The 20,765-nt window shown below is 45.5% G+C and overlaps 1 protein-coding gene across 7 annotated transcripts in view; it reads left to right on the plus strand.

The window, feature by feature from the left end:
• Positions 1-20,765, plus strand: part of COL14A1 (collagen type XIV alpha 1 chain) — a 231,080-nt gene that overhangs the window by 125,998 nt on the left and 84,317 nt on the right. For all 7 annotated transcript variants that reach the window (XM_068983360.1, XM_068983358.1, XM_068983361.1 and 4 more), the window contains 9 exons: positions 5,358-5,497; positions 6,917-7,040; positions 7,239-7,382; positions 8,476-8,640; positions 9,218-9,256; positions 9,396-9,534; positions 14,119-14,261; positions 17,777-17,886; positions 20,449-20,607. In XM_068983360.1, coding sequence (XP_068839461.1) covers positions 5,358-5,497; positions 6,917-7,040; positions 7,239-7,382; positions 8,476-8,640; positions 9,218-9,256; positions 9,396-9,534; positions 14,119-14,261; positions 17,777-17,886; positions 20,449-20,607 — 1,163 coding nt within the window. The remainder of the gene's footprint in view (positions 1-5,357; positions 5,498-6,916; positions 7,041-7,238; positions 7,383-8,475; positions 8,641-9,217; positions 9,257-9,395; positions 9,535-14,118; positions 14,262-17,776; positions 17,887-20,448; positions 20,608-20,765) is intronic.

The following is a 20,765-nucleotide window of genomic DNA, read 5'->3' on the forward strand; positions in this document are numbered from 1 at the left end:
GTTGTGTAGCCTGGGGGTGCAGGTTATAATTGTGTAGGTTGTGATTGTGTAGCTGTGTGGGTTATGATTGTGTAGCTGTGTAGATTGTGATTGTGTAGCTGTGTGGGTTGTGATTGTGTAGCTGTGTAGATTGTGATTGTGTAGCTGTGTAGATTGATTGTGTAGCTGTGTGGGTTGTGATTGTGTAGCGATGTGGGTTGTGATTGTGTAGCGGTGTGGGTTGTGATTGTGTAGCGGTGTGGGTTGTGATTGTGTAGCGGTGTGGGTTGTGATTGTGTAGCTGTGTGGGTTGTGATTGTGTAGTTGTGCGGGTTGTGACTGTGTAGCTCTGAAGGTTATGATTGTGTAGCTGTGTAGGTTGTGATTGTGTAGCTGTGTGCGTTGTGATTGTGTAGCTGTGTGTGTTGTGATTGTGTAGCTGTGTGCGTTGTGATTGTGTAGCGATGTGGGTTGTGATTGTGTAGCGATGTGGGTTTGTGTAGCTGTGTAGGTTGTGATTGTGTAGCTATGTGGGTTGTGATTGTGTAGTTGTTCGGGTTGTGACTGTAGCTCTGTAGGTTATGATTGTGTAGCTGTGTAGGTTGTGATTGTGTAGCTGTGTGGGTTGTGATTGTGTAGCTATGTGGGTTGTGATTGTGTAGTTGTTCGGGTTGTGACTGTGTAGCTCTGTAGGTTGTGATTGTGTAGCTGTGTGCGTTGTGATTGTGTAGCCATGTGGGTTTGTGTAGCTGTGTAGGTTTTGATTGTGTAGCTGTGTGGGTTGTGACTGTGTAGCTCTGTGGGTTGTGATTGTGTAGCTGTGTGGGTTGTGATTGTGTAGCGATCTGGGTTGTGATTGTGATGTGGGTTTGTGTAGCTGTGTAGGTTGTGATTGTGTAGCTCTGTAGGTTATGATTGTGTAGCTGTGTAGGTTGTGATTGTGTAGCTATGTGGGTTGTGATTGTGTAGTTGTTCGGGTTGTGACTGTGTAGCTCTGTAGGTTGTGATTGTGTAGCTGTGTGCGTTGTGATTGTGTAGCTGTGTAGGTTGTGACTCTGTAGACCGGGGTCGCAGTGTTCCAGCTCACTGCAGAAATGCTGCTCCCGGTTGTGTTTCTCTGTCTTCATCACAAGTTTGTCTTCACCTCTTACTTGAGCCGTTACGGTAACTTTCTGAAAACTTCAGAGGTAGTAGTGATGGTTATATTTTTACCCCATTAATGAACATTAATTAGTCCTACTATTCATTCTCAAAGCCCTTACGCCGAGTACTTGGGGTACCGTAACAGTCTATGATTGCTGCCCTCTGCTTATTTTCAGTATTGCAAGAGAAATAGCTGTTTACCTAGGTAATTACCAGCCAAGGAAATGAGTTAATGTAGATTATACCATAGTGGCCCAGAACTGAGAACAGTTAACGCTGCTGCAATTTAATTACTTGTGAAGGAGGAGGAATTTGATTTACATTTTCCTGTAGTTGAATTCTAATCCCTGGGCTGGGGAGACCTCCTGGAGAAGGAAATAGCAACCCCGCTCCAGTATTCTTTCCTGGAAAATCCCGCGGTCAGAGGAGCCTGGCAGGATATAGTCCATGGGGTTGCAAGAGTCGGACACCACCACCCACGGTATTGTGGTCGGAAAAGGTGCTTGATATGATTTCAATTTTCTTAAATTTACCAAGGCTTGATTTATGACCCAAGACATGAGCTATGCTGAAGGATGTTCCGCATGCGCTAGAAAGGCGACTGTTCTCCTGCTTTTGGGTGGAATGTCCTGTAAACATCAGTTGAGTCCATCTGGTCGAATGTGTCGTTTAGGTTTGGCTTCCTTACCAGCTTTCTGTCTGGATGACCTGCCCGCCGGTGTCAGTGGAGTGCTAAGTCCCCGTGATTACTGTGTCACTGTTGATTTCCCCTTTTGCGGCTGTCAGCGTTTGCCTTGTGCATTGAGCTGCTCCTGTGCTGGGTGCACGGATGTCTGCAACTGTGACGTCCCCATCTTGGGTAGATTCTTTGAGAATCACGTAGCGCTCTTCCTCAGCTCTTGTAACGGTCCTTATTTTTAAGTCTGTTTTGTCGGATATGAGTGTTGCTACTCCAGCTTCCTTTGGATTTTCATTTGCGTGGATTGGTTTCCATTTTGAAGAGTGAGTTTTACAGGTAAATAACGGAGAGATGAACACTTAACATCATGGGGTGATCTAAGCGCATAATGTGTTTGGGGAACCATAAGTGCTTCAGCGTGAGCCACAGAAAAGAGTGAAGGTAGTGTTATGAGAGGGTGAGTGTGCCTGAGCAAGGAGGCTGGGCTTGAAGGGAGGGTGACCTGCAGAAATCTGTTCAAGAAAGATAACCTTGGTGAGATGGGGAGGAGGGAGAAGGAAGGTGGATCGCATAGTTGGAATGCTGTTTTAGAAGACTTCTTCCATTCACCGTGCGTTTCCATAATTCTATGTATTCGGCTCTGCTGGGACTTCCCTGCTGTGCGGGCTTTTCCCTGGTTGTGGGAAGTGGGCTCTGCTTGCTAGCTGCGGTGTGGGGGCTTCTCTTGCTGTGAGAGCCGGCTCTAGGCACTGGGGCCACTGCCACTGTGGCCCCTGGGGTCTGAACACAGGCCCAGTTGTGGTGCACGGGCTTGCTTGCTCCCTGGCAAGTGGGCACTTCCCGGCCCAGGGACTGACCGCATGCCTCCTGCATTAGCAGATGGGTTCTTGATCGCTGCGTCACCAGGGACGCCCTGCCCTGCATTTTAGAATAGCTATTACATACCAGAGTTACAATGGAAAATGATTGTCCTCACCTTACAAAGGTTTAGCAGACGTTTGGTTCATGTCAAAAGATCCATGATATTTGGTCCTGTCCAGAGTCATTTGTCATGCACCAAATATGCTCATGGACATTTTGGATAGGACCAAATTTCAAGAACTGTTGGTGTAGACTAAATGTCTTATTGATGTTCTGGACAAGACCAAATATCCTGCAAAGGACAGGAGCGTAGTCAGAGGTGTCTGATGCTGGAGAGTGTAAGGGTCAAGGAAACATAGAGGTAATAAGAAACTTTACAAAAATAAAACCCAACCTCCTTCCTCGCACACCACGCAGACTCTTCAGTGATCAGCCTACACTGTGGCATCATTTCCCACACTGCATCAGTTAGCAGCAAAGTCGCGTAACTTCAGGCTCCCCGTGCGTGCCTTACGCCCTCCTGCGTCTTCTCGTGTTTGTGCTCTACGGGGATTGTCGAGGCTGTGGTCTTTCCAGCGGTCACGTATGGGTGTAAGAGTTGGACTCTAAAGAAAGCTGAGCACCAAAGAATTGATGCTTTTGAACTGCGGTGTTGGAGAAGACTCTTGAGAAACCCTTGGACTTCAAGGAGATTCAACCAGTCCATCCTAAAGGAAATCAGTCCTGAATATTCATGGGAAGGACTGATACTGAAGCTGAAACTCCAATACTTTGGCCACCTGGTGTAAAAAGCTGACTCATTGGAAAAGACCCTGATGCTGGGAAAGAGGGAAGGCAGGAGAAGGGGACGACAGAGGATGAGATGGCTGGATGGCATCACTGACTCGATGGACGTGAGTCTGAGTGAGCTCCAGGAGTTGGTGATGGACAGGGAGGCCTGGCTGCAGTTCATGGGGTCGCAAGGACTGAGTGACTGAACTGACTGACTGACTACTTGGGATTCCAGACTCTTCCTTCTCCCATCTTCATCTCTAGCTTTCTCTAGTTTAACGGTCCATGTTGATTTTCACTACTGGAGCTGAAAACAGATCCAAACTGAGGAGTTTATTAGACAGTTCTGATACAGACATTACAGGATTCCCTGAGGTCAGAATATTTTTATTTATAGCAGAATATGAGTATCTTTGGTCAATATTCATGAATGCTCATGGGAAGCACATGATTTGGAAGGGTCATGAGAGTGAGGATTGCTAACGCAGCAACACTGTTCTTGGGTTAGTAGTTTTCATCCCGATGGTTTTAGACAATGGGATTTTTGCAACTTGAACATGTTATTCATTTTAGGTTCTATTTGCCCTGAGTGTATTTAATTTAAAACCCTATAAATGTTTATTATTCAGGTGATACTGAGTATTTATAAACATCCATTTTAAGAAATAGAGAAGAGTACAAAGAAAATTAAAAGCACAATTTCATATCCCAGAGAGAGTTCCTTCATGCATTTTGATGTATTTTCTTTTTCGTTTGTTTTATTAAGTGCAGTTTTCAATTTGAGTATATTTTCAGATAGATTTTGCTCTCATTTTGAAGGTAAAACCTAATCTGGGTTTCCTCTTTCCTAGCAAACAACGCCAGGTTTTCTTTTATACGCTTATAATGAGCGGATCTTGTGATCCCTTTCGGCTTTAAATTCAAACCATAAATATGTAAAATTTTGTAAATTGTGGCGCTCAGGAGAACAACCTCACCAAATCCTTATTGTCCCTGGAGTACTAACTCACTTGGAGATGGTTTATTTTACCATTTAAGTTGTAGTTAGCTTTAAAGGACTGTAGTTGTAGTTAATACAATAAAAATCAAGCCGTTTTTTTTCTAAAGAAAAGCAAAATGTTCATTATCTTGCAGAACATTTGTGTGCCAATGGCCCAAGATTAAAAGATTCAGATTATTAAAGATTAAATTGTTTGTTTCATCAAAAAACAGAGTCAACCAGCATGATCTGTGTTAATCAAGGGGAAAAGAAGCAGAGATAATCCGAAACAGGACGCGACACAAGGCTTAGAAGATGCTTTCAGTGGAATGGGTTTCTGCTAATCTGGTTTTTGCTTGTTTGTCAGGATTGATGTCAGTGTTACTATTGACGAAAGTTTCCCCGAGCTAGCAGTAGTATACATTTCTTGACATCAGGGGGTGTCCAAAGGGCACAGAATTTTTAAGCAAGGCTGAAACTGAAGTTTGCTTATGGCTGCAGTCCAAATGCATATCAGGTTTTAGGTTGATCTGCTTTCACTGTGAGGCACGCCTTCCTCTTGGAAGCTAAATCCTTCTCAGGCTGTTAACTTGATAAGCAGAGGGCAGGGTGCCGACTGAGAGCCTGGGCTGCCCTTGAATCAGCAGGCGCTGGGGGGTTTGCTGATGCCTCTGTCACTATTTAGTTCCACATTTTTCCATTCTCTCATTTCTATTCTTTGAGGCTGAAATTGATGTTTTTATTTTTCTCTTTAATTCTGCATGTTTGATAGAAGCTTTCTTGGTCATGAGCAGGATACTTGAGTATAGGAGAACAATGATGATCAGAAAACCTTCCTTCTGGAAGGCACTCTAGTCACCAGAGGGAAACCATTATCTGCTTTGTTGGTTTGATAACGACTGTTTCCCCCTTTTCTCTGATTCACTATTCATTCTTGGTCTCCAGTGTGTAAAGCTGCCAAAGCTGACCTGGTGTTTATGGTGGATGGATCCTGGAGTATTGGTGATGAAAATTTCAATAAGATCATTAACTTCCTGTACAGCACTGTCGGAGCTCTGAACAAGATCGGTGCCGATGGAACCCAAGTAAGGCTGGCAGATCGGTCATTAACTCATTCGATGCATTAAATAATTATTCCAGGCTATCATTACGGCATCTTGTTGGGGAATATGGGTAAAGAACTATACTGATTTGATCCAAGTCTAAATGAGAGACTGGACAGGTCTGAGTATAAAATCAGCTCACTGGCGCCTGACGGAGCTGGGCACGATGCTCATCCTTCAAAGCGAGTGAGCTCAGCAAACCGAGACCCGTTAGACGGCATGTCCGTGTGTGTGTGTTGCCTGTACGCTGGGAGAGAGCAGATGTGAGTCCCTGCTCAGGGGCATCCGGCACTCTCCTCGCCCTCGAGGACTTTAAATCCTGAAGGACAGAGGTCATGGCCACCGATGGCTGTAGAGCAAGCAGAACAGAGAAGCCTCATTCATTCCTTTGAGAATAATAATATTCATTTGTTGAGGGCTTATTCGGTTAGCCCTGTCATCATGGGTGTGACAGACTGTCCCTGATTTCATGGAGCTTACACCCTTCACGGCAGGAAGTGGAGGAGGTGAGATCCAGACACACATCAGCAAACACACACGTTCACCAGGTCGGGACGCACGCTTGTGAACTGAGGTCTACACTTACTGGTTTGTTTTAAATTGAGAGATCGACAAAGGCTTCTTTGAGGAGGTGGCTTCCGAACTGAGGTGTGAGCATCTGATCCCTTTTCCCGACCCAGTGATCGAACCGGGGTCTCCCCCACGGCAGGCAGATTCTTTCTCGTCTGAGCCATCAGGGATCCCAAGAACACTGGAGTGGGTTGCCATGCCCTCCTCCAGGGGAGCCTCCCGACCCAGGGATCGAACCCACGTCTCTTACATCTCCCGCGTCTCTTTACCTCCCTGATAAAGACAGGGAGGTTCTTTATCACTAGCGCCACCTGGGAAACGTTTATATCATAGTGATTAAGAGCAGATTTTGAAGTCGAATTACCTGACGTCAACTGTTGGTTCTGCCAGTGGCCACGCCAGTAATCTTGGATAAGTTACTTGACTTTTCCTCAGTTTCTCGATCTGGAAAAAGGTAGAATAGTAGCAATTATTTCATAAGCTTGTTTCCTAAAGAAACCCTTGTAAAGAATGAACTTAGATTCTCTGAACTCTGTCAAGGTAGAAGATCTCGGCTGCCATTTTTCCACCTGTGAAATGAGACGGCAGAAGGCCTTCATGCTTCAGGGAAAGACTTTTAATCTACTTCCTGAAAGCACTCAGAGAACAAAAATGCTCGTTCATGTATCCTCAGATTTGGTTTGTAGCTTGTGTGAAATTTTAAACCAAAGACACTGTGGACTGGGCTAAAGAAGGAGCTAAGACTATAGTTGTAGCCATGTTCTGGTGTGTGCTGTCTGGCCCAGGGGAAGGCTGGATATACATGAAAGTAAACACACCTTCTCTCTTCAGGTTGCCATGGTTCAGTTCACTGATGACCCCAGGACAGAGTTTAAACTAAACTCTTACAAAACCAAAGAGACTCTTCTTGATGCAATTAAGCATATCTCATACAAAGGGGGAAATACAAAAACAGGTAAGACCCCCCAAAGCCCAGCTAAAACCCAAAGTAATTAATTGTTACTAATTATTTCAATGATTCTTTTGAAGCGTACTAATCCAGGTTTTTTAAAGAGACTTCTCAATGATGAAAGGACTTTTTGCTTCTCTCCCGTGTCCAGCAACACAAGAGTGGAAGGAAATGAAACTGAACAGTTGCCTTCCTTTGTTTCAGGAAAAGCGATTAAGCATGTCCGAGATAGCCTGTTTACTGCAGAGTCAGGGACCAGAAGAGGCATCCCCAAGGTCATCGTGGTGATAACTGACGGAAGGTCACAAGATGATGTGAACAAAATCGCCAGAGAGATGCAATCAGACGGTAAGCTTTACGCAGATGAGTGATAGTAGCTACCACGGTTTCCTCGGTGGCCGAGTGGTAAAGAATCCGCGTGCCCATCCAAAGATCTGGTTCCCCTGGAGGAGGAAATGCAAACCACGTCAGTACTCCTTGCCTGGGAAATCTCCTGGACTGAGGAGCCTGGCGGGCTGCAGTCCATGGGGCCGCAGAAGGGTCGATACCACTTAGGGCTCAACAACAAGAGCAGCAGCGGCGGCACCGATACCACTGCTGGCCTTGCTGTGTTCTGAATGTGCACTTATAGGCTACATCAGCGTGACTCCATGTTTCTAAGTCTGGACGATGTGACTTTAAAAATGCTTTCCGGGTTGCAAGTCTGTTATCTTGCTGTATCTTCTCCAAGACATTTGTTACATACGGGATGCTCTATTATGAGACGCTCCATCGATTAAGTGCAGTGCAGGACTTGACTGGCAGTCTAGGGGTTACGGCTCTATGCTTCCACTGCAGGAACACAGGTTCCATTCTGGCAGCAGACACGGCCAAAAAAAGAAAGAAAGTTAAGTGCCATGCTATGGAAAGAACCAGGGCAGGGAACCCGGTCACAGAAACTGTTCAGCCTCAGCTTTCTCATCTGTCAGATGGAGAACACAGAATGAAGATTACACCGCGCAAGACCAACAGGGCACGGACTCGCCTAATACAAACTTGTCGAGCACTGAACTGTGACCCACCTCGGGCTTCTAAGCCTGTTAATGTCCCAGTTTCTACTTCTGAAAAAAAAAAATTGAGATAAAGTTTCTGTTTCAACTGCGCCTCATCCCATAAATACAAAAATCGTTATTAATAATATGCAAACAGCGATGTTACTCAAATAGTAACTATTTTGTCTCAAGCACTAGCTCTCTTAAGCCTCTCTAAGATGGAAAATCTCTCCGGGGAATGATGGGTTAATTATTGTATGGCGAATTATGTACAAGCAGATTTCTGATGAACTGTGAAGGGCGAATTATCCACCCCCACTGGGTCTCCTAAATAAACACATTTTAAACATGCGGACGTGTCTTGCAATGCAGTTTAAACTAATCAGAAGTCTGGTTCCCTGTCCCCACAGGCTACAGCATCTTTGCGGTCGGCGTGGCTGATGCGGATTACTCGGAGCTGGTCAGCATCGGCAGCAAGCCCAGTGCCCGGCACGTCTTCTTTGTGGATGACTTCGACGCCTTTAAGAAAATTGAAGATGAGTTGATTACTTTTGTCTGCGAAACCGCATCAGCAAGTTAGTTCTTTGGAATTTGCCCTTACGTTGCTTGAAGGCTGAGATATTTATCCTGGTTAAACAATGAGTCCCATCCTGATCTGAAGGAAAAAAGGACATGGAGAGCTGTTTGTTATGTAGACATAGTTCTGTGGTTTAGAGCGTATGGAAGTGAACCTCCACTCTCCCAGGTCCAGAGTTTAGGTTGATAAAGACTTTCTCTGAAAAGATGAGAATCTGTATTTCAAAGAAACTCTCTTAAACATCTGTGGCAGACAGTTTTCAAAAATGTGTTAAGTCTGCTCATCAGAGTAACACACTGGGAGGGAGACTTTTCCCAATACATGCTCTCAAGTGACCAGCATTGATCTTAACGGACCCAGGAGATGAGAAGGAAGCTGGGACTTTGGTTTTAACAGGAGAAGTGAGAGTGATTCAGTCTTTAGGAATCCGCAAAAAGCCATAGCCACATCTGGTTTGGATTCCCCTACACTTGACTTCCATAAAGATTATGTTAGCTTCCTGTTTTCAGGACAAGGGAAGAATATGTTTGGAAAATATCTAAATTAGGGTTTTATCTTCTTTGCTTGTCTTCCAGCCTGCCCACTGGTGCATAAGGATGGCATTGATCTTGCAGGTATGCACTGTCAGGAATTTCCCAAAACAAAGGATATTAGTTAACTCCTTTTTGGGGTCCAGATTTTTAAAATCCTTAATAGACTAATTTTGAAATTTAAATTCCTAATGTGCCTATTTATTCCCTCTCTCTTTTTAAGGATTTAAGATGATGGAAATGTTTGGTTTGGTTGAAAAGGAGTTTTCATCAGTGGAAGGGGTCTCTATGGAGCCTGGTACCTTCAATGTGTATCCTTGTTATCAACTGCATAAAGATGCCCTGGTTTCCCAGCCAACCAAGTATGTTTCCATTGCAAGATACTAAAGCCAATTATTGTTTATTATATCTCACTGTGTAAATGAAATCAACTTGAAATCAATTTCAATGATAATTCCCAGCAGAGTTTTCCATGGTGGATAGAGCAGATGATATTTAGATTTCTTTAAAAACATCAGACTTACATACAAGGCTGGTTGAACCTTCCCATCTGTTGATCTGAGAAAACTATGCAGATAGTTAATGCTTGCATAGCACTGCCATGTGCCAGTGAAAGTGGTGATCATACAGTCGCGTCTGACTCTTTGTGACCCCACGGACTGCAGCCTGCCAGGCTCCCCTGTCCGTGGGATTCTCCAGGCAAGAACACTGGAGTGGGTGGCCCTGTCTTCTCCAGGGGCTATGTACCAGGCATCGTTCTAAATGCTTATATATAGTAGCTCACTCAAACCTCCCAAGAACTGTATGAGGTAGAGTCATTCGTTACCTTGATTTTACAAGTAGTGAAACTAAAGCACAAATAAGCTGAATGACCTGAGTGAGATCGTGTAGTTTGTTGAGGATCATGCCGGGATTTGTACCCGGCAGTCAGGCCCTGGAACCCACACCCTGAACCACTTTACTTACTCTAGAGACATGAATTCAGAGGGTTTTTATCCTTGAGAAGTCATAAAAGCAACTCTGTATGGTCGGTGTAAAGATCACATTATCTAGTCACTGCAAGAAGGAAATGGCAACCCGCTCCAATGTTCTTGCCTGGAGAATCCCAGGGACGGGGGTAGCCTGGTGGGCTGCCGTCTCTGGGGTCGTACAGAGTCGGACACGACTGAAGCGACTCAGCAGCAGCAGCCACTGCGCAGCCTGCGACGCGTGGAGGGGTTCCTAGGACCATTCTCAGCAGTTCTGCAAACTCCAGACGCACTTGAGTTTCAGTTCAGGTCAGTCGCTCAGTCGTGTCTGACTCTTTGTGACCCCATGGACTGCAGCACGCCAGGCCTCCCTGTCCATCACCAACTCCCAGAGCTTGCTCAAACTCATGTCCATTGAGTTGGTGATGCCATCCAACCATCTCATCCTCTGTCGTCCCTTCTCCTCCTGCCTTCAATCTTTCCCAGCATCAGGGTCTTTTCCAGTGAGTCAGCTCTTCGCATCAGGTGGCCCAAGTATTGGAGCTTTAGCATCAGTTCTTGCAATGAATATTCAGGGTTGATTTCCTTTAGGATTGACTGATTGGGTCTCCTTGCAGTCCAAGGGACTCTCAAGAGTCTTCTCCAACACCACAGTTCAAAAGCATTAATTCTTCTGCGTTCAGCTTTCTTTATAGTCCAACTCCCACATCAAAAGTAGGAATTCCTGGTTTAAGGGGTCATCTCTCAAGACGCCATCTGCTTCTCCACATTCCAAATCAACATCCGCCATCTAACATTGCCTTTCAGCAGCTTTCCTCTTCACACTGTCTGCTGCTGCTAAGCCGCCTCAGTCGTGTCCGACTCTGCGACCCCACAGGCGGCAGCCCACCCGGCTCCTCCGTCCCTGGGACTTGACATTGTCTAGGGATGAATGTTAAACAGACATTGGAAAGTCATTCCTGGCGGCCTGGCCAGAAGTGAGACTTGCCGTTTCTGCGGCTGTCCACCGCTCCGCTGGGTTGTTCCTGCAGTCAGCAGTGTCCTTGTCCTCCCCCCTGCCACCTCCAGCCTTTGTCTCCCAGCTCCCCTCTCACTCCGCGTGTCTCCCGCATCCGACAGAGCTGAGCACAGCCTCCCCTGGCTTCCTGCTCCTGGAGTTTCTGTTTGCCTTGCAGACCGCCCGTCTCCAGCACTGGCTCCTCTTCCCTCTCTACCTCTTGATGCTGGGGGACAGCACTTGTGTATGACCTCCTTGTTTTCTGCCTATTCCTATTTCCCAGCGATCTTTTCAGTATCTTAGTGCTGAATGCCGACTATATCCCGAGGACTCCTGTTTGTATTTATATATTGCCCCCAATGTTTTTTGGTGACACTGTGCAGTATGTGGGATCTTAGTTCCCCGACCAAGTATTGAACCCACACCTGCTGCAGGGGAAGCTTGAAATCTTAGCTGCCAGACCACCAGGGGAGTCCCTGCTGCTGCTGCTGAGTCGCCTCAGTCGTGTCCGACTCTGTGTGACCCCACAGACGGCAGCCCACCCTGCTCCCCCATCCCTGGGATTCTCCAGGCAAGAACACTGGAGTGGGTTGCCATTTCCTACTCCAGTGCATGAAAGTGAAAAGTGAAAGTGACGTCGCCCAGTCGTGTCCAACTCTTCGCAACCCCATGGACTGCAGCCCACAGGCTCCTCTGTCCATGGGATTTTCCAGGCAAGGGTACCGGAGTGGGGTGCCATTGCCTTCTCCAGGGAAGTCCCTACTTCCCCAAATTTAGACCTATATAATAAATTGCTTCCCAGGTGGTGCTAGTGGTAGAGAACCTGCCCACCAGTGCAGGAGATGTGAGAGACGTGGGTTCGATCCCTGGGTCGGGAAGATCCCCTGGAGGAAGGCGTGGCAGCCCGCTCCAGTGTTCTTGCCTGGAGAGTCCCGTGGACAGAGGAGCCTGGCGGGCCGCAGTCCATAGGGTGGTAAAGAGTCAGACACGACTGCAGCGAGTTAGCACGCTTGCAGTTGCCTCCTAGACAACATCCCTGCTCCTCTCTCCAGAGCCAGCCTCACCCACGACCTTTTCTGTCTCAATGACGAGTACATCTAACAAGTTTCTTAGGCAGAGCAGCCAGACCCCTCCCATTCTCTGAGGCCTCACATCCGTCTGCCAAGGAGTCCCCGTGTGTGTGGCTTCTCAGCACCTGCGCTGCCACCGCCTGGACGCGAGCCACCATCGCCTGCCTCTTCCCGCCGTCCCTGCTGCAGCCTCCTGTCTCCCTCCTGCCGCCCCGCCTTCCGAGGGTCTCTTCTGCACACAGCAGTCGGGCCGATGGTTTATGAGCGTTTACGTCCGATCGCGCCACTCCAAAAGCTGCCGGCGATCCCCATTCCCCTTGGGGTGAACGTCAGCGCTCTTGAGTGGCCAAAGGGCCGACGTTATCTGGAGCGCTGTCACCTCTGCGACGTCACCTCTTGTCTCTTAGTCTTTGCTCAAAAAGCACAAACACAGCCCACGTTAGTGTCTTTGCACTGGCCGGCTGTCTTCAGCTCCTGCGAGTTTTCCTTCGAATGCGACCTTCTCAATGAAATTTTGCTGTCTAGTCACTGCGTCCGACTCTTTGCGGCCCGAGGACTGTAGCCCGCGGGCTCCTCTGTCCATGGAGCCCTCCAGGCAGAAATACTGCAGTGGGTCTTGCTTCCTTCTCCAACCTTCTCACTGAGCCTTTGCTCAAATAGTAATCCTCTCGAAGAATCTCTAAGTAAAACCAATGCTGATAACCTTAATGAAAATGCCAAAATAATGCATTCTAGCATTTCTAACCCCCATTATGCTACTCTTGTGGTTTTTTGATGGCACTTATTCCCTTCTAGCATTTCTAACCCCCATTATGCTACCCTTGTTTTTTGATGGCACTTATTCCCTTCTAATATGCTGTATAATTCACCCTGCTCAAGCTTAAGCGTCATACAAGGGTTCCTTGCAAGTTCAGTTCACTGATGTGTCTTTAATGTGTTTTACCATGTCTGGTAATTTGTAAGCACTCAACAAATTTTGAATGAATGAATACATGCATACATATTTAATGTATGCAAATCAAACTTTCACCTTTTAAACTTTTTAATTGAAGGATAATCCTTCACAGAGTTTTGTTGCTTTCTGTCAAACATCAACATGAATCAGCCATTGATGTACATATGTCCCCTCCCTCTTGACCTCCCTAAACTTTCACTCTTAAATTCACGCTAAATTCCCACCTAACTCACCAAATATTTGTTAATTTAATTAATACATATTATGGGTCTCCTATATATCTAAAAGGCTACATTGCTGCTTGAAGGGAGATCTTTAAATTATGTGAGCAACCCACCTGATTGTTGAGAGGTGCGGTGAGGCTGCAGGAGGGGCCCCTCCGTCCACGGGTTCTCCAGGCAAGGACACTGGAGGGGCTGCCATGCCATGCTGCAGGGGCCTCCCGCATTGCAGGTGGGTCCTTTATCATCTGAGACACCGAGAAAGCCCCCCACCCCCAAAAAGACTGTAGATAAACATTATTTATAGTACTAGAACTTGAAACTACTTAATTGTTTAATAAGAAGTGACTGGTCATATAAATTACGGAATAGCCAAACCAGCAAAGGTTGTACAAATGTTAAACATCATGCTCTTTAAAATATTTAAGGAAATATGAAGTGTGTACTAAACGATGCTAAGAAAAGAAAGGGGCAAAATTATATAAATTGGACAGAGACTTAGAGACATTCTTTAAAGACTGGAGGGAAATGCATGGCCCCAAAAGAAGGATCACTTCCTTCCGAATGGGGTTAATGGTGATGTTTATTTGCTTCTTCTCAGCTTCTTCACGTGTTAATAAAGAAAAAGATATTTTTTCATTTCAAATAGTGAAAGTGTGTTTGCTTTTATAATCAAATAAATAGCCTCTTGAAGAGGGATACAATAAAATATACTATTTTCTTTCCGTTTTTCAGATACTTACATCCAGAAGGATTGCCCTCTGACTATACAATCAGTATTCTATTCCGGATTCTTCCTGATACTCCAGAGGAGCCCTTTGCTCTTTGGGAGATTTTAAATAAAAATTCTGACCCATTGGTTGGAGTCATTTTAGATAGTAAGTATATTTATTTAGAAAACATTTGCACACACAGGTATGGGTTGTGTACGTGGTGTGCCATCTTGCCGGTTTAACGTGTATCATAGAGTAACTCACTTGTTTTGAACCATTGGTTGATACTAATAATGGACTATGTTGACAGCTGAGTCATTCATTCGTCTACTCAGGCTTTCAACAAACATTCCCTGAGGCCCTACTGTGTGGCGACACCAGGTTCTGGGATTCAGAAGCGAGCGAGGCAAAAAGAGACACGTCCTGCGATGGGGAGACTGTAGGGAGGCCAGGGTTGGTGCCAGGGGGGTCAGTGGGAGGGCTGGGGTCAGAGGTCACTTCTATGAGGAAACGGTAAATGTCGGATGCTTCTTTTGGGCTCCTGGACCCAATTCCAACATACGAGCTGGGCCTGGGGAGTGTCGCGGCGCTCAGCCGACACCCGGCCGTTCTTGGGCAGCAGCAGGTATCTGAGAATTCAGCCTCAGTCGGACGCTGTTTACCCGCAGGCGGCCTTGGACCCCCAGGCTGAGGATGGCTGCTGCTCGACGGCCCTCCTCCCCCAGCTCCGCCGTCGTGGCAGGCTCGGTCTGTTACCGCAGGTTGGAGGTGCCAGCGGCCACCTCCAGCCCAGGATGCCACTTGCTCGTCCAGGCTGTCTCCTGTGCTTGTGACCCACAGTCTCTAAATCAGAGGGTCCCACAGAGTCCTCCTCAGGTTTTAATAATTTGCTAGAGTGGCTCACAGAACTCAGAGAAGCATTTTACCTACAGCCCTGGGTTACCAAAGAAAGGGAAAAGAAAGTGAAAGCGAAGTTGCTCAGTCGTGTTCGACTCTTTGTGACCCGAGGTTCCTCCATCCGTGGAATTTTCCAGGCAGGAGTACTGGAGTGAGTTGCCGTTCCTTCTCCATTTTACCTGCAACGCTAGGTTACCAGCGCGTTATAAAACGCTGTAACTCAGGAACGATGGGAGAGACGCTGGAGCAAGGCCTGGGCAGGGGTGAGGGGCTTCCAGGCCCACCCTGCACCACCCCCCAGCAGCTCCGTGTGGTCACCAGCCCGGAGTCTCTCTGGACCCCATCCTGGGTTTTTGTGGAGGCTTCATTACACAGGAAAGATTAGTTAAGTCACTGGCCACTGGCAACTGAACTCAGGCTCCAACCAACGCCTCTCCCCTCCGTAGAAGTTGAGTTGGGAGCATGGGGTTTGGATGGAGAGTTCTAACCCTCTCAGCACAGGATTGCTTTTCCAGGCAACCAGCCCGCATCCTTAGGTGACCTGAGGGCTTTCCAAAAGCTGCCTTATTAACATAACAAAGGCACAAGTATTGCTCTCACCGCAGGAAATTCCAAGGATTTCAGGAACTGTGAGCCGGAACCATAGACAAAGACCTAGCATAGATGAGAAATATATTTTGGGCATCTGAGTAGAAAATATTTCTTTCTTTTAAGTCACAATGTTGCAGTGCCTCTCTCTTAGAGAAGAAATGTCAGGTTGGCAAGCAGTGTGTTTGGGGAAGAATTCTGGGATGGAAATATACATTTGAAAATGGTATCGATGGGTATGTGACGTTTAAGTCCCAGTACTGGGTCAGGGCATCATAAGAGCAGTCTAGAAAGGAGAGAGTAGTTGTGAAGAATGAGAAATTCCATTGTCGGGAGGTTGGAAAGTTGAGGAGGAGACAATGAAGGAAACTTCTTAACCTTTGTTCTTGGAAGTCACAAGTGATCATCACTTAGAGAATTCTCAAGTTTGGGGTTAATGTCCCTGAGTTTTGTACATATATTTTTGGTGTAAGATTCCAGTCAAGCTGGGATCCAAAATTTGGTGGCTGTTATTAGGTACTGACTCAAACATTTGGATAAGGAAAGCATTTTAAGCTTATTTCCAAGTAGTGTTTGTTAAAAGACCTTTTAGTACATGGAAATAAATCAACAGCTAAACATTGAAAGCATTTTGCTTTGATACTGAAACTAAGGCAAAGCTGTAGATTAAAAAGGTGTAAGCTGCTAACTGCACACAACCAGGACTTGAAAACAAAGACGTCTCTTGAGACGATCAATACCTGCTCCTTTTGAAAACCAAATGAAAAATTAAATTGTAACCTGGGACTGAACTAGTGAGAAAAATATATTTTGTTTTTGTAATAAAATGTTCCTTGTAACATGGAGTACTCAAGAGTAGAAGGTCTTTGTTTATTTGGTTGTTCATAATGTTCATAATAAAAGACACATTGGATTATGACTATTTCATAAAGGTGTAAGTTACATGTCCTGAGAGAACTGGTTGCTTCAGTGGTTAAGGCAGAGTCTGGTTTTTATTTCTTAACGTTTTATTACTGAATTAGGTCCTGTGGACCCTTCTCGGGCCCTAGCCCATTCCAGACTCTCTGCCCCAGATGGGGGAGGGTTCCTTTTCCATTCAGGCTTAAGGAGGCAAATGGGAAACCCAAGCTGCAATTAACACAGCATGAGCTTTATTCAGTGACCCAAGAATGGAGAAGCAGGGACTAAGTTCACAGATCAGCTTCTCACCCCCCTGGGCAGAGAGATTCAGAAAGTAAAGACAAAGACAAGAGGGGAGGCATCTGCCTGAGTCCACAGGGAAGTGCTGTGCTCAGTCGCTCAGTCGTGTCCGGCTCTTTGCAACCCCATGGACTGTAGCCCACCAGGCTCCTCTGTCCATGGGATTCTCCAGGCAAGAACGCTGGAGTGAGGTGCCATGCCCGCCTCTGCTACTGGGGGAGGGGCAGGGCTCTTTCCAAGGGAGTGGTCCTTAATGGCTGCCAGTTAGTAAGTGTGTCATTTACTGTGCTAGTATAGGAAAATGTCCATTTTCTTGGAGAAGCAAATGGCAGCCCGCTCCACTATTCTTGCCTGGAGAATCCCATAGACAGAGGAGCCTGGTGGGCTACAGTCCATGGGGTCGCAAAGAGTTGGACACAACTGGGCAACTTCACTTTCTTTTTTCAAAGTAAAATCAAAGTATAATGAGACGCACAATCTGTTGGAGGTCAGATTTATCACTAGCTTGGTCCCAGCTGGTTCTTTTTTCTTTCTCTATAGCTTCCTTTCTTATCTCGGGACCCTTTCACTTAAAGATTTGCATACACGCCTGCTCGAGGTGGGGACTTGGCAGGTTTTGAGCAAGGATATTCCTGCCAAAGATGGGGCTAGAGGGTTGATGAGTTTTGAGCAAAGATCAGGGACATCTCTGGTAACAATTTGATTAGCTTCTTTCTTCCTTTTGGTCTGCCGCCACTCCCAACTTCAGACTGCCCTTTCCCCAAATGGTGATGGGAATGCGGACGGGCGGGGAGGCGCAGAGGAAGGAGTGTCGGTTCGATGGTTAGTTTGGCCAATTGAAAGCCTAGGGCCTTCCAAGGCCGTTTCGTTATCCACTCACCGCTTTAAAACACAGCTTCAAAGCAATGGTTATATTATTTTGAGTTGACTTTTAAAAAAATTACCCATTTTAATACTTTCTAGAATATTTTAAATCTTTTATTTTGTTTCATTAGATGGTGGGAAAACCCTAACATATTTCAACTATGACTACAGTGGGGATTTTCAGACTGTTACTTTTGAAGGACCTGAAATTAGGAAAATTTTCTATGGAAGCTTTCACAAGGTGAGTAATGCCTTGTATGTATGTATATATATATACATATACATATACATATACATATATATATGCGGGGGACGACCCGTGAAGGGTCGAATCCTGGGAGCTGCTCCGCAGGTATGCGGAGCCTTAGGCGTTGACCTAAGCTCCCTGTCCCGCCACCCTCAAGAATTTTTACAGCCCTTAAGGCTCCAGGCCGTCTTGCTCCAGGAGGTCTGGCTCTTGCAACATGTCTTAAAAGATAGATTACTTATGCATACATTGGTAGGGGTCTGGTGATAGTATTTTGAGATTAAAGAATAACCCTATACATGTCTTAAGTCACGTACTTTACCCTATAAATACCGTGGCCTAATAAAGGAAGGCATCAGACATAGTGGGTCTGATCCTCTCAACCCCATCTTTTCTCTCTCTCTTATTTTTCCACGCGGGGACGCTCCGTTTCTCTCCCCTTGCAGGTGCGACTCTTGCTTGTGCTGGCCGCGGCATATATATATATATATATATATATTCTTTATTCTATTTACTGCAGGCCAAGCAAGAGAGAAGTGAAAAATAAATAAATAAATAAAAATTAAAAAAACATAGCACTTTGGATCTCCTATAGTAAGAATTACTTGTGGGGCTTGTAAACTGCCCAGAGATTCTGATATGGTAGTTCTGGGATGGGATCCTAAAATGTATGTTTTCATCCAGTACCGCAGGAGATTTGATAGTGTTAGGAAGAAGACATTTTCCACTGTCCTTCTAGGTTCTTCTGGCTGGTCTAAGAATCAATTAATGGGAGAAACTCCAAAGTTTAATAACATATATACATGGGGGAGAGCCAGGAAAACTGAGTAACTCACCAAAATAGCTAAAGTGAAGTGAAGTCGCTCAGTCGTGTCCGACTCTCTGCGACCCCATGGACTGTAGCCTACCACACTCCTCCGGCCATGGGATTTTCCAGGCAAGGGTACTGGAGTGGGTTGCCATTTCCTTCTCCAGAGGATCTTCCCAACCCAGGGATCGAACCCAGGTCTCCCACATTGTAGGCAGCCGCTTTACCATCTGAGCCACCAGGGAAGGTATAACACCTTAAGTACCATCTTCAGCTAAAGACAAAAAAGGATTATGCAAGTGTAAGTAGTGGTTTGGGTTTGGACTTCGAAAGGAAGGAAGACAATTCACATGGAGATGGAAAAGCAAATGTTCAGTAAATAAATGAGTCAACGGGACACAGATTCCCCTCCACACACACACCTAGCCATGTTCTTTGCAGATATTGCTGGTAATAGCCCTGTTCTGGGAGCAGACCTTCTGTCTAAATTCTTTTATGAATGAAGCTCAACGTTTCTTTCTGAGTCTTTTGGACCTTGGTTATTTTCAGCTTGAAATAATCTGCATTCTAAAGAGACATTTTGGACTGGCAAATTTTGGTCTGCTATCATAGAAGTGGTCCAGGTTCATACTTTGAGGAACCATGTAGCAGAGGGTAACGTCTTACTAAGTAGATAGTTATAAATTCCCTACATTATGTGTTATGTAGAAAGGATTGCTGGTCTACCTGGCCACCAATAGAGTTACAGTACCAGCAGCCACATCATGTTAAAATATGTAGACAGATTGTACTGAGACAGCCCGTCACTGCCACGGTATGGTAAATTGCCCTGAGGAATAGTTTCGCAAGCCTGACATTCGTTGTTCTTATTTTGACCTGGCACGTGTGATGGGGCCTGTTCCTTCATGCTTCACATCTGTGAAGCATTTTGCCTTGCTGATCCCTGCAGTAGACAGGCTTCCGTCCAGAATTTACTGTTTCCTTTGTGGTGAACAATCCCACTGATATCTGGGCTGTTAAAGAATGCAACGCCAAGAGTGCGAGAGCAGAGCATTTACTCAGTGGTGTTGCAAAAACCTTGCATCTTAGCCACACCCTTCTTGTCCTGTCAGAGGGAGGGAAGGGGTGTCACACAGCAGTCTTCATCTTGGCTTCTGTTTCCTGATAGAATGTGGTCAGATCTGTCTAATCTACACAACTTTGCTACCTTCTGGGGTTTTGAATACCATCACTGTATAAGAACAATTGCATAAGAAAATTCTCTCATTTTTGCATAAGAAAAGTTGCATAAAAATATTTTCTTCTTGTTACTAGGACTGTACAACCACAAGTGTCTTAAAATAAGGTATCTTAGAAACACATGAGATTCACAGGATTTATTCGTTTATGCTTCCAAACAGTCCCATTAGCATTTCTTGGGAATTATTGTCATGTATTTATCAACTTCCTCTAGAGATGATTTTTTCTTGGTTAGACAGTCACAGAGTAGTCAAAAAATATTACAGAGGAAATGAAAAGCATTGAGATTTCATTAGTGTTTAGAAAAAACCCACAGAGATGCCATCTGAGTGTGGGGTAGTCACGGAAGTGGTTTAAAGTAGAACCTTTCTTCTCAAGCAAAGTGCTTAAGTAGACAGAATTCCTTTTCTTCCCTTGCATGTTTTTTGGTGATGAGTCATGCAATTATGTAAATTTGTTTGATATTTTCTCCTGCTTCTTACCTTTTAAAACATTCTTACTTTTATCAGCTACATATTGTTGTCAGCAAGACTTTGGCCAAAGTGGTTATTGACTGCAAGCAAGTGGGTGAGAAGGCAATAAATGCATCATCTAACATCACGTTGGATGGTGTTGAAGTCCTGGGGAGAATGGTTCGATCAAGAGGACCAAACGGAAACTCTGCACCAGTGAGTGGATAAATAAATGAGTCTGTGTTATGTTAAGGAAAAAAAACTTCTCCTAAAATATGATTATGTATTTTCCAGGGGAAGAGCTTGGTAAAGGGATAGATGGAGGGAGTGATGGTGAATGATAGTTGATGAATGATAAGTAAATAGATAATTAA

This window comes from Capricornis sumatraensis, chromosome 11 (genome assembly GCF_032405125.1).
Source record: "Capricornis sumatraensis isolate serow.1 chromosome 11, serow.2, whole genome shotgun sequence".
In the NCBI taxonomy this organism is placed as follows: Eukaryota; Metazoa; Chordata; class Mammalia; order Artiodactyla; family Bovidae; genus Capricornis; species Capricornis sumatraensis.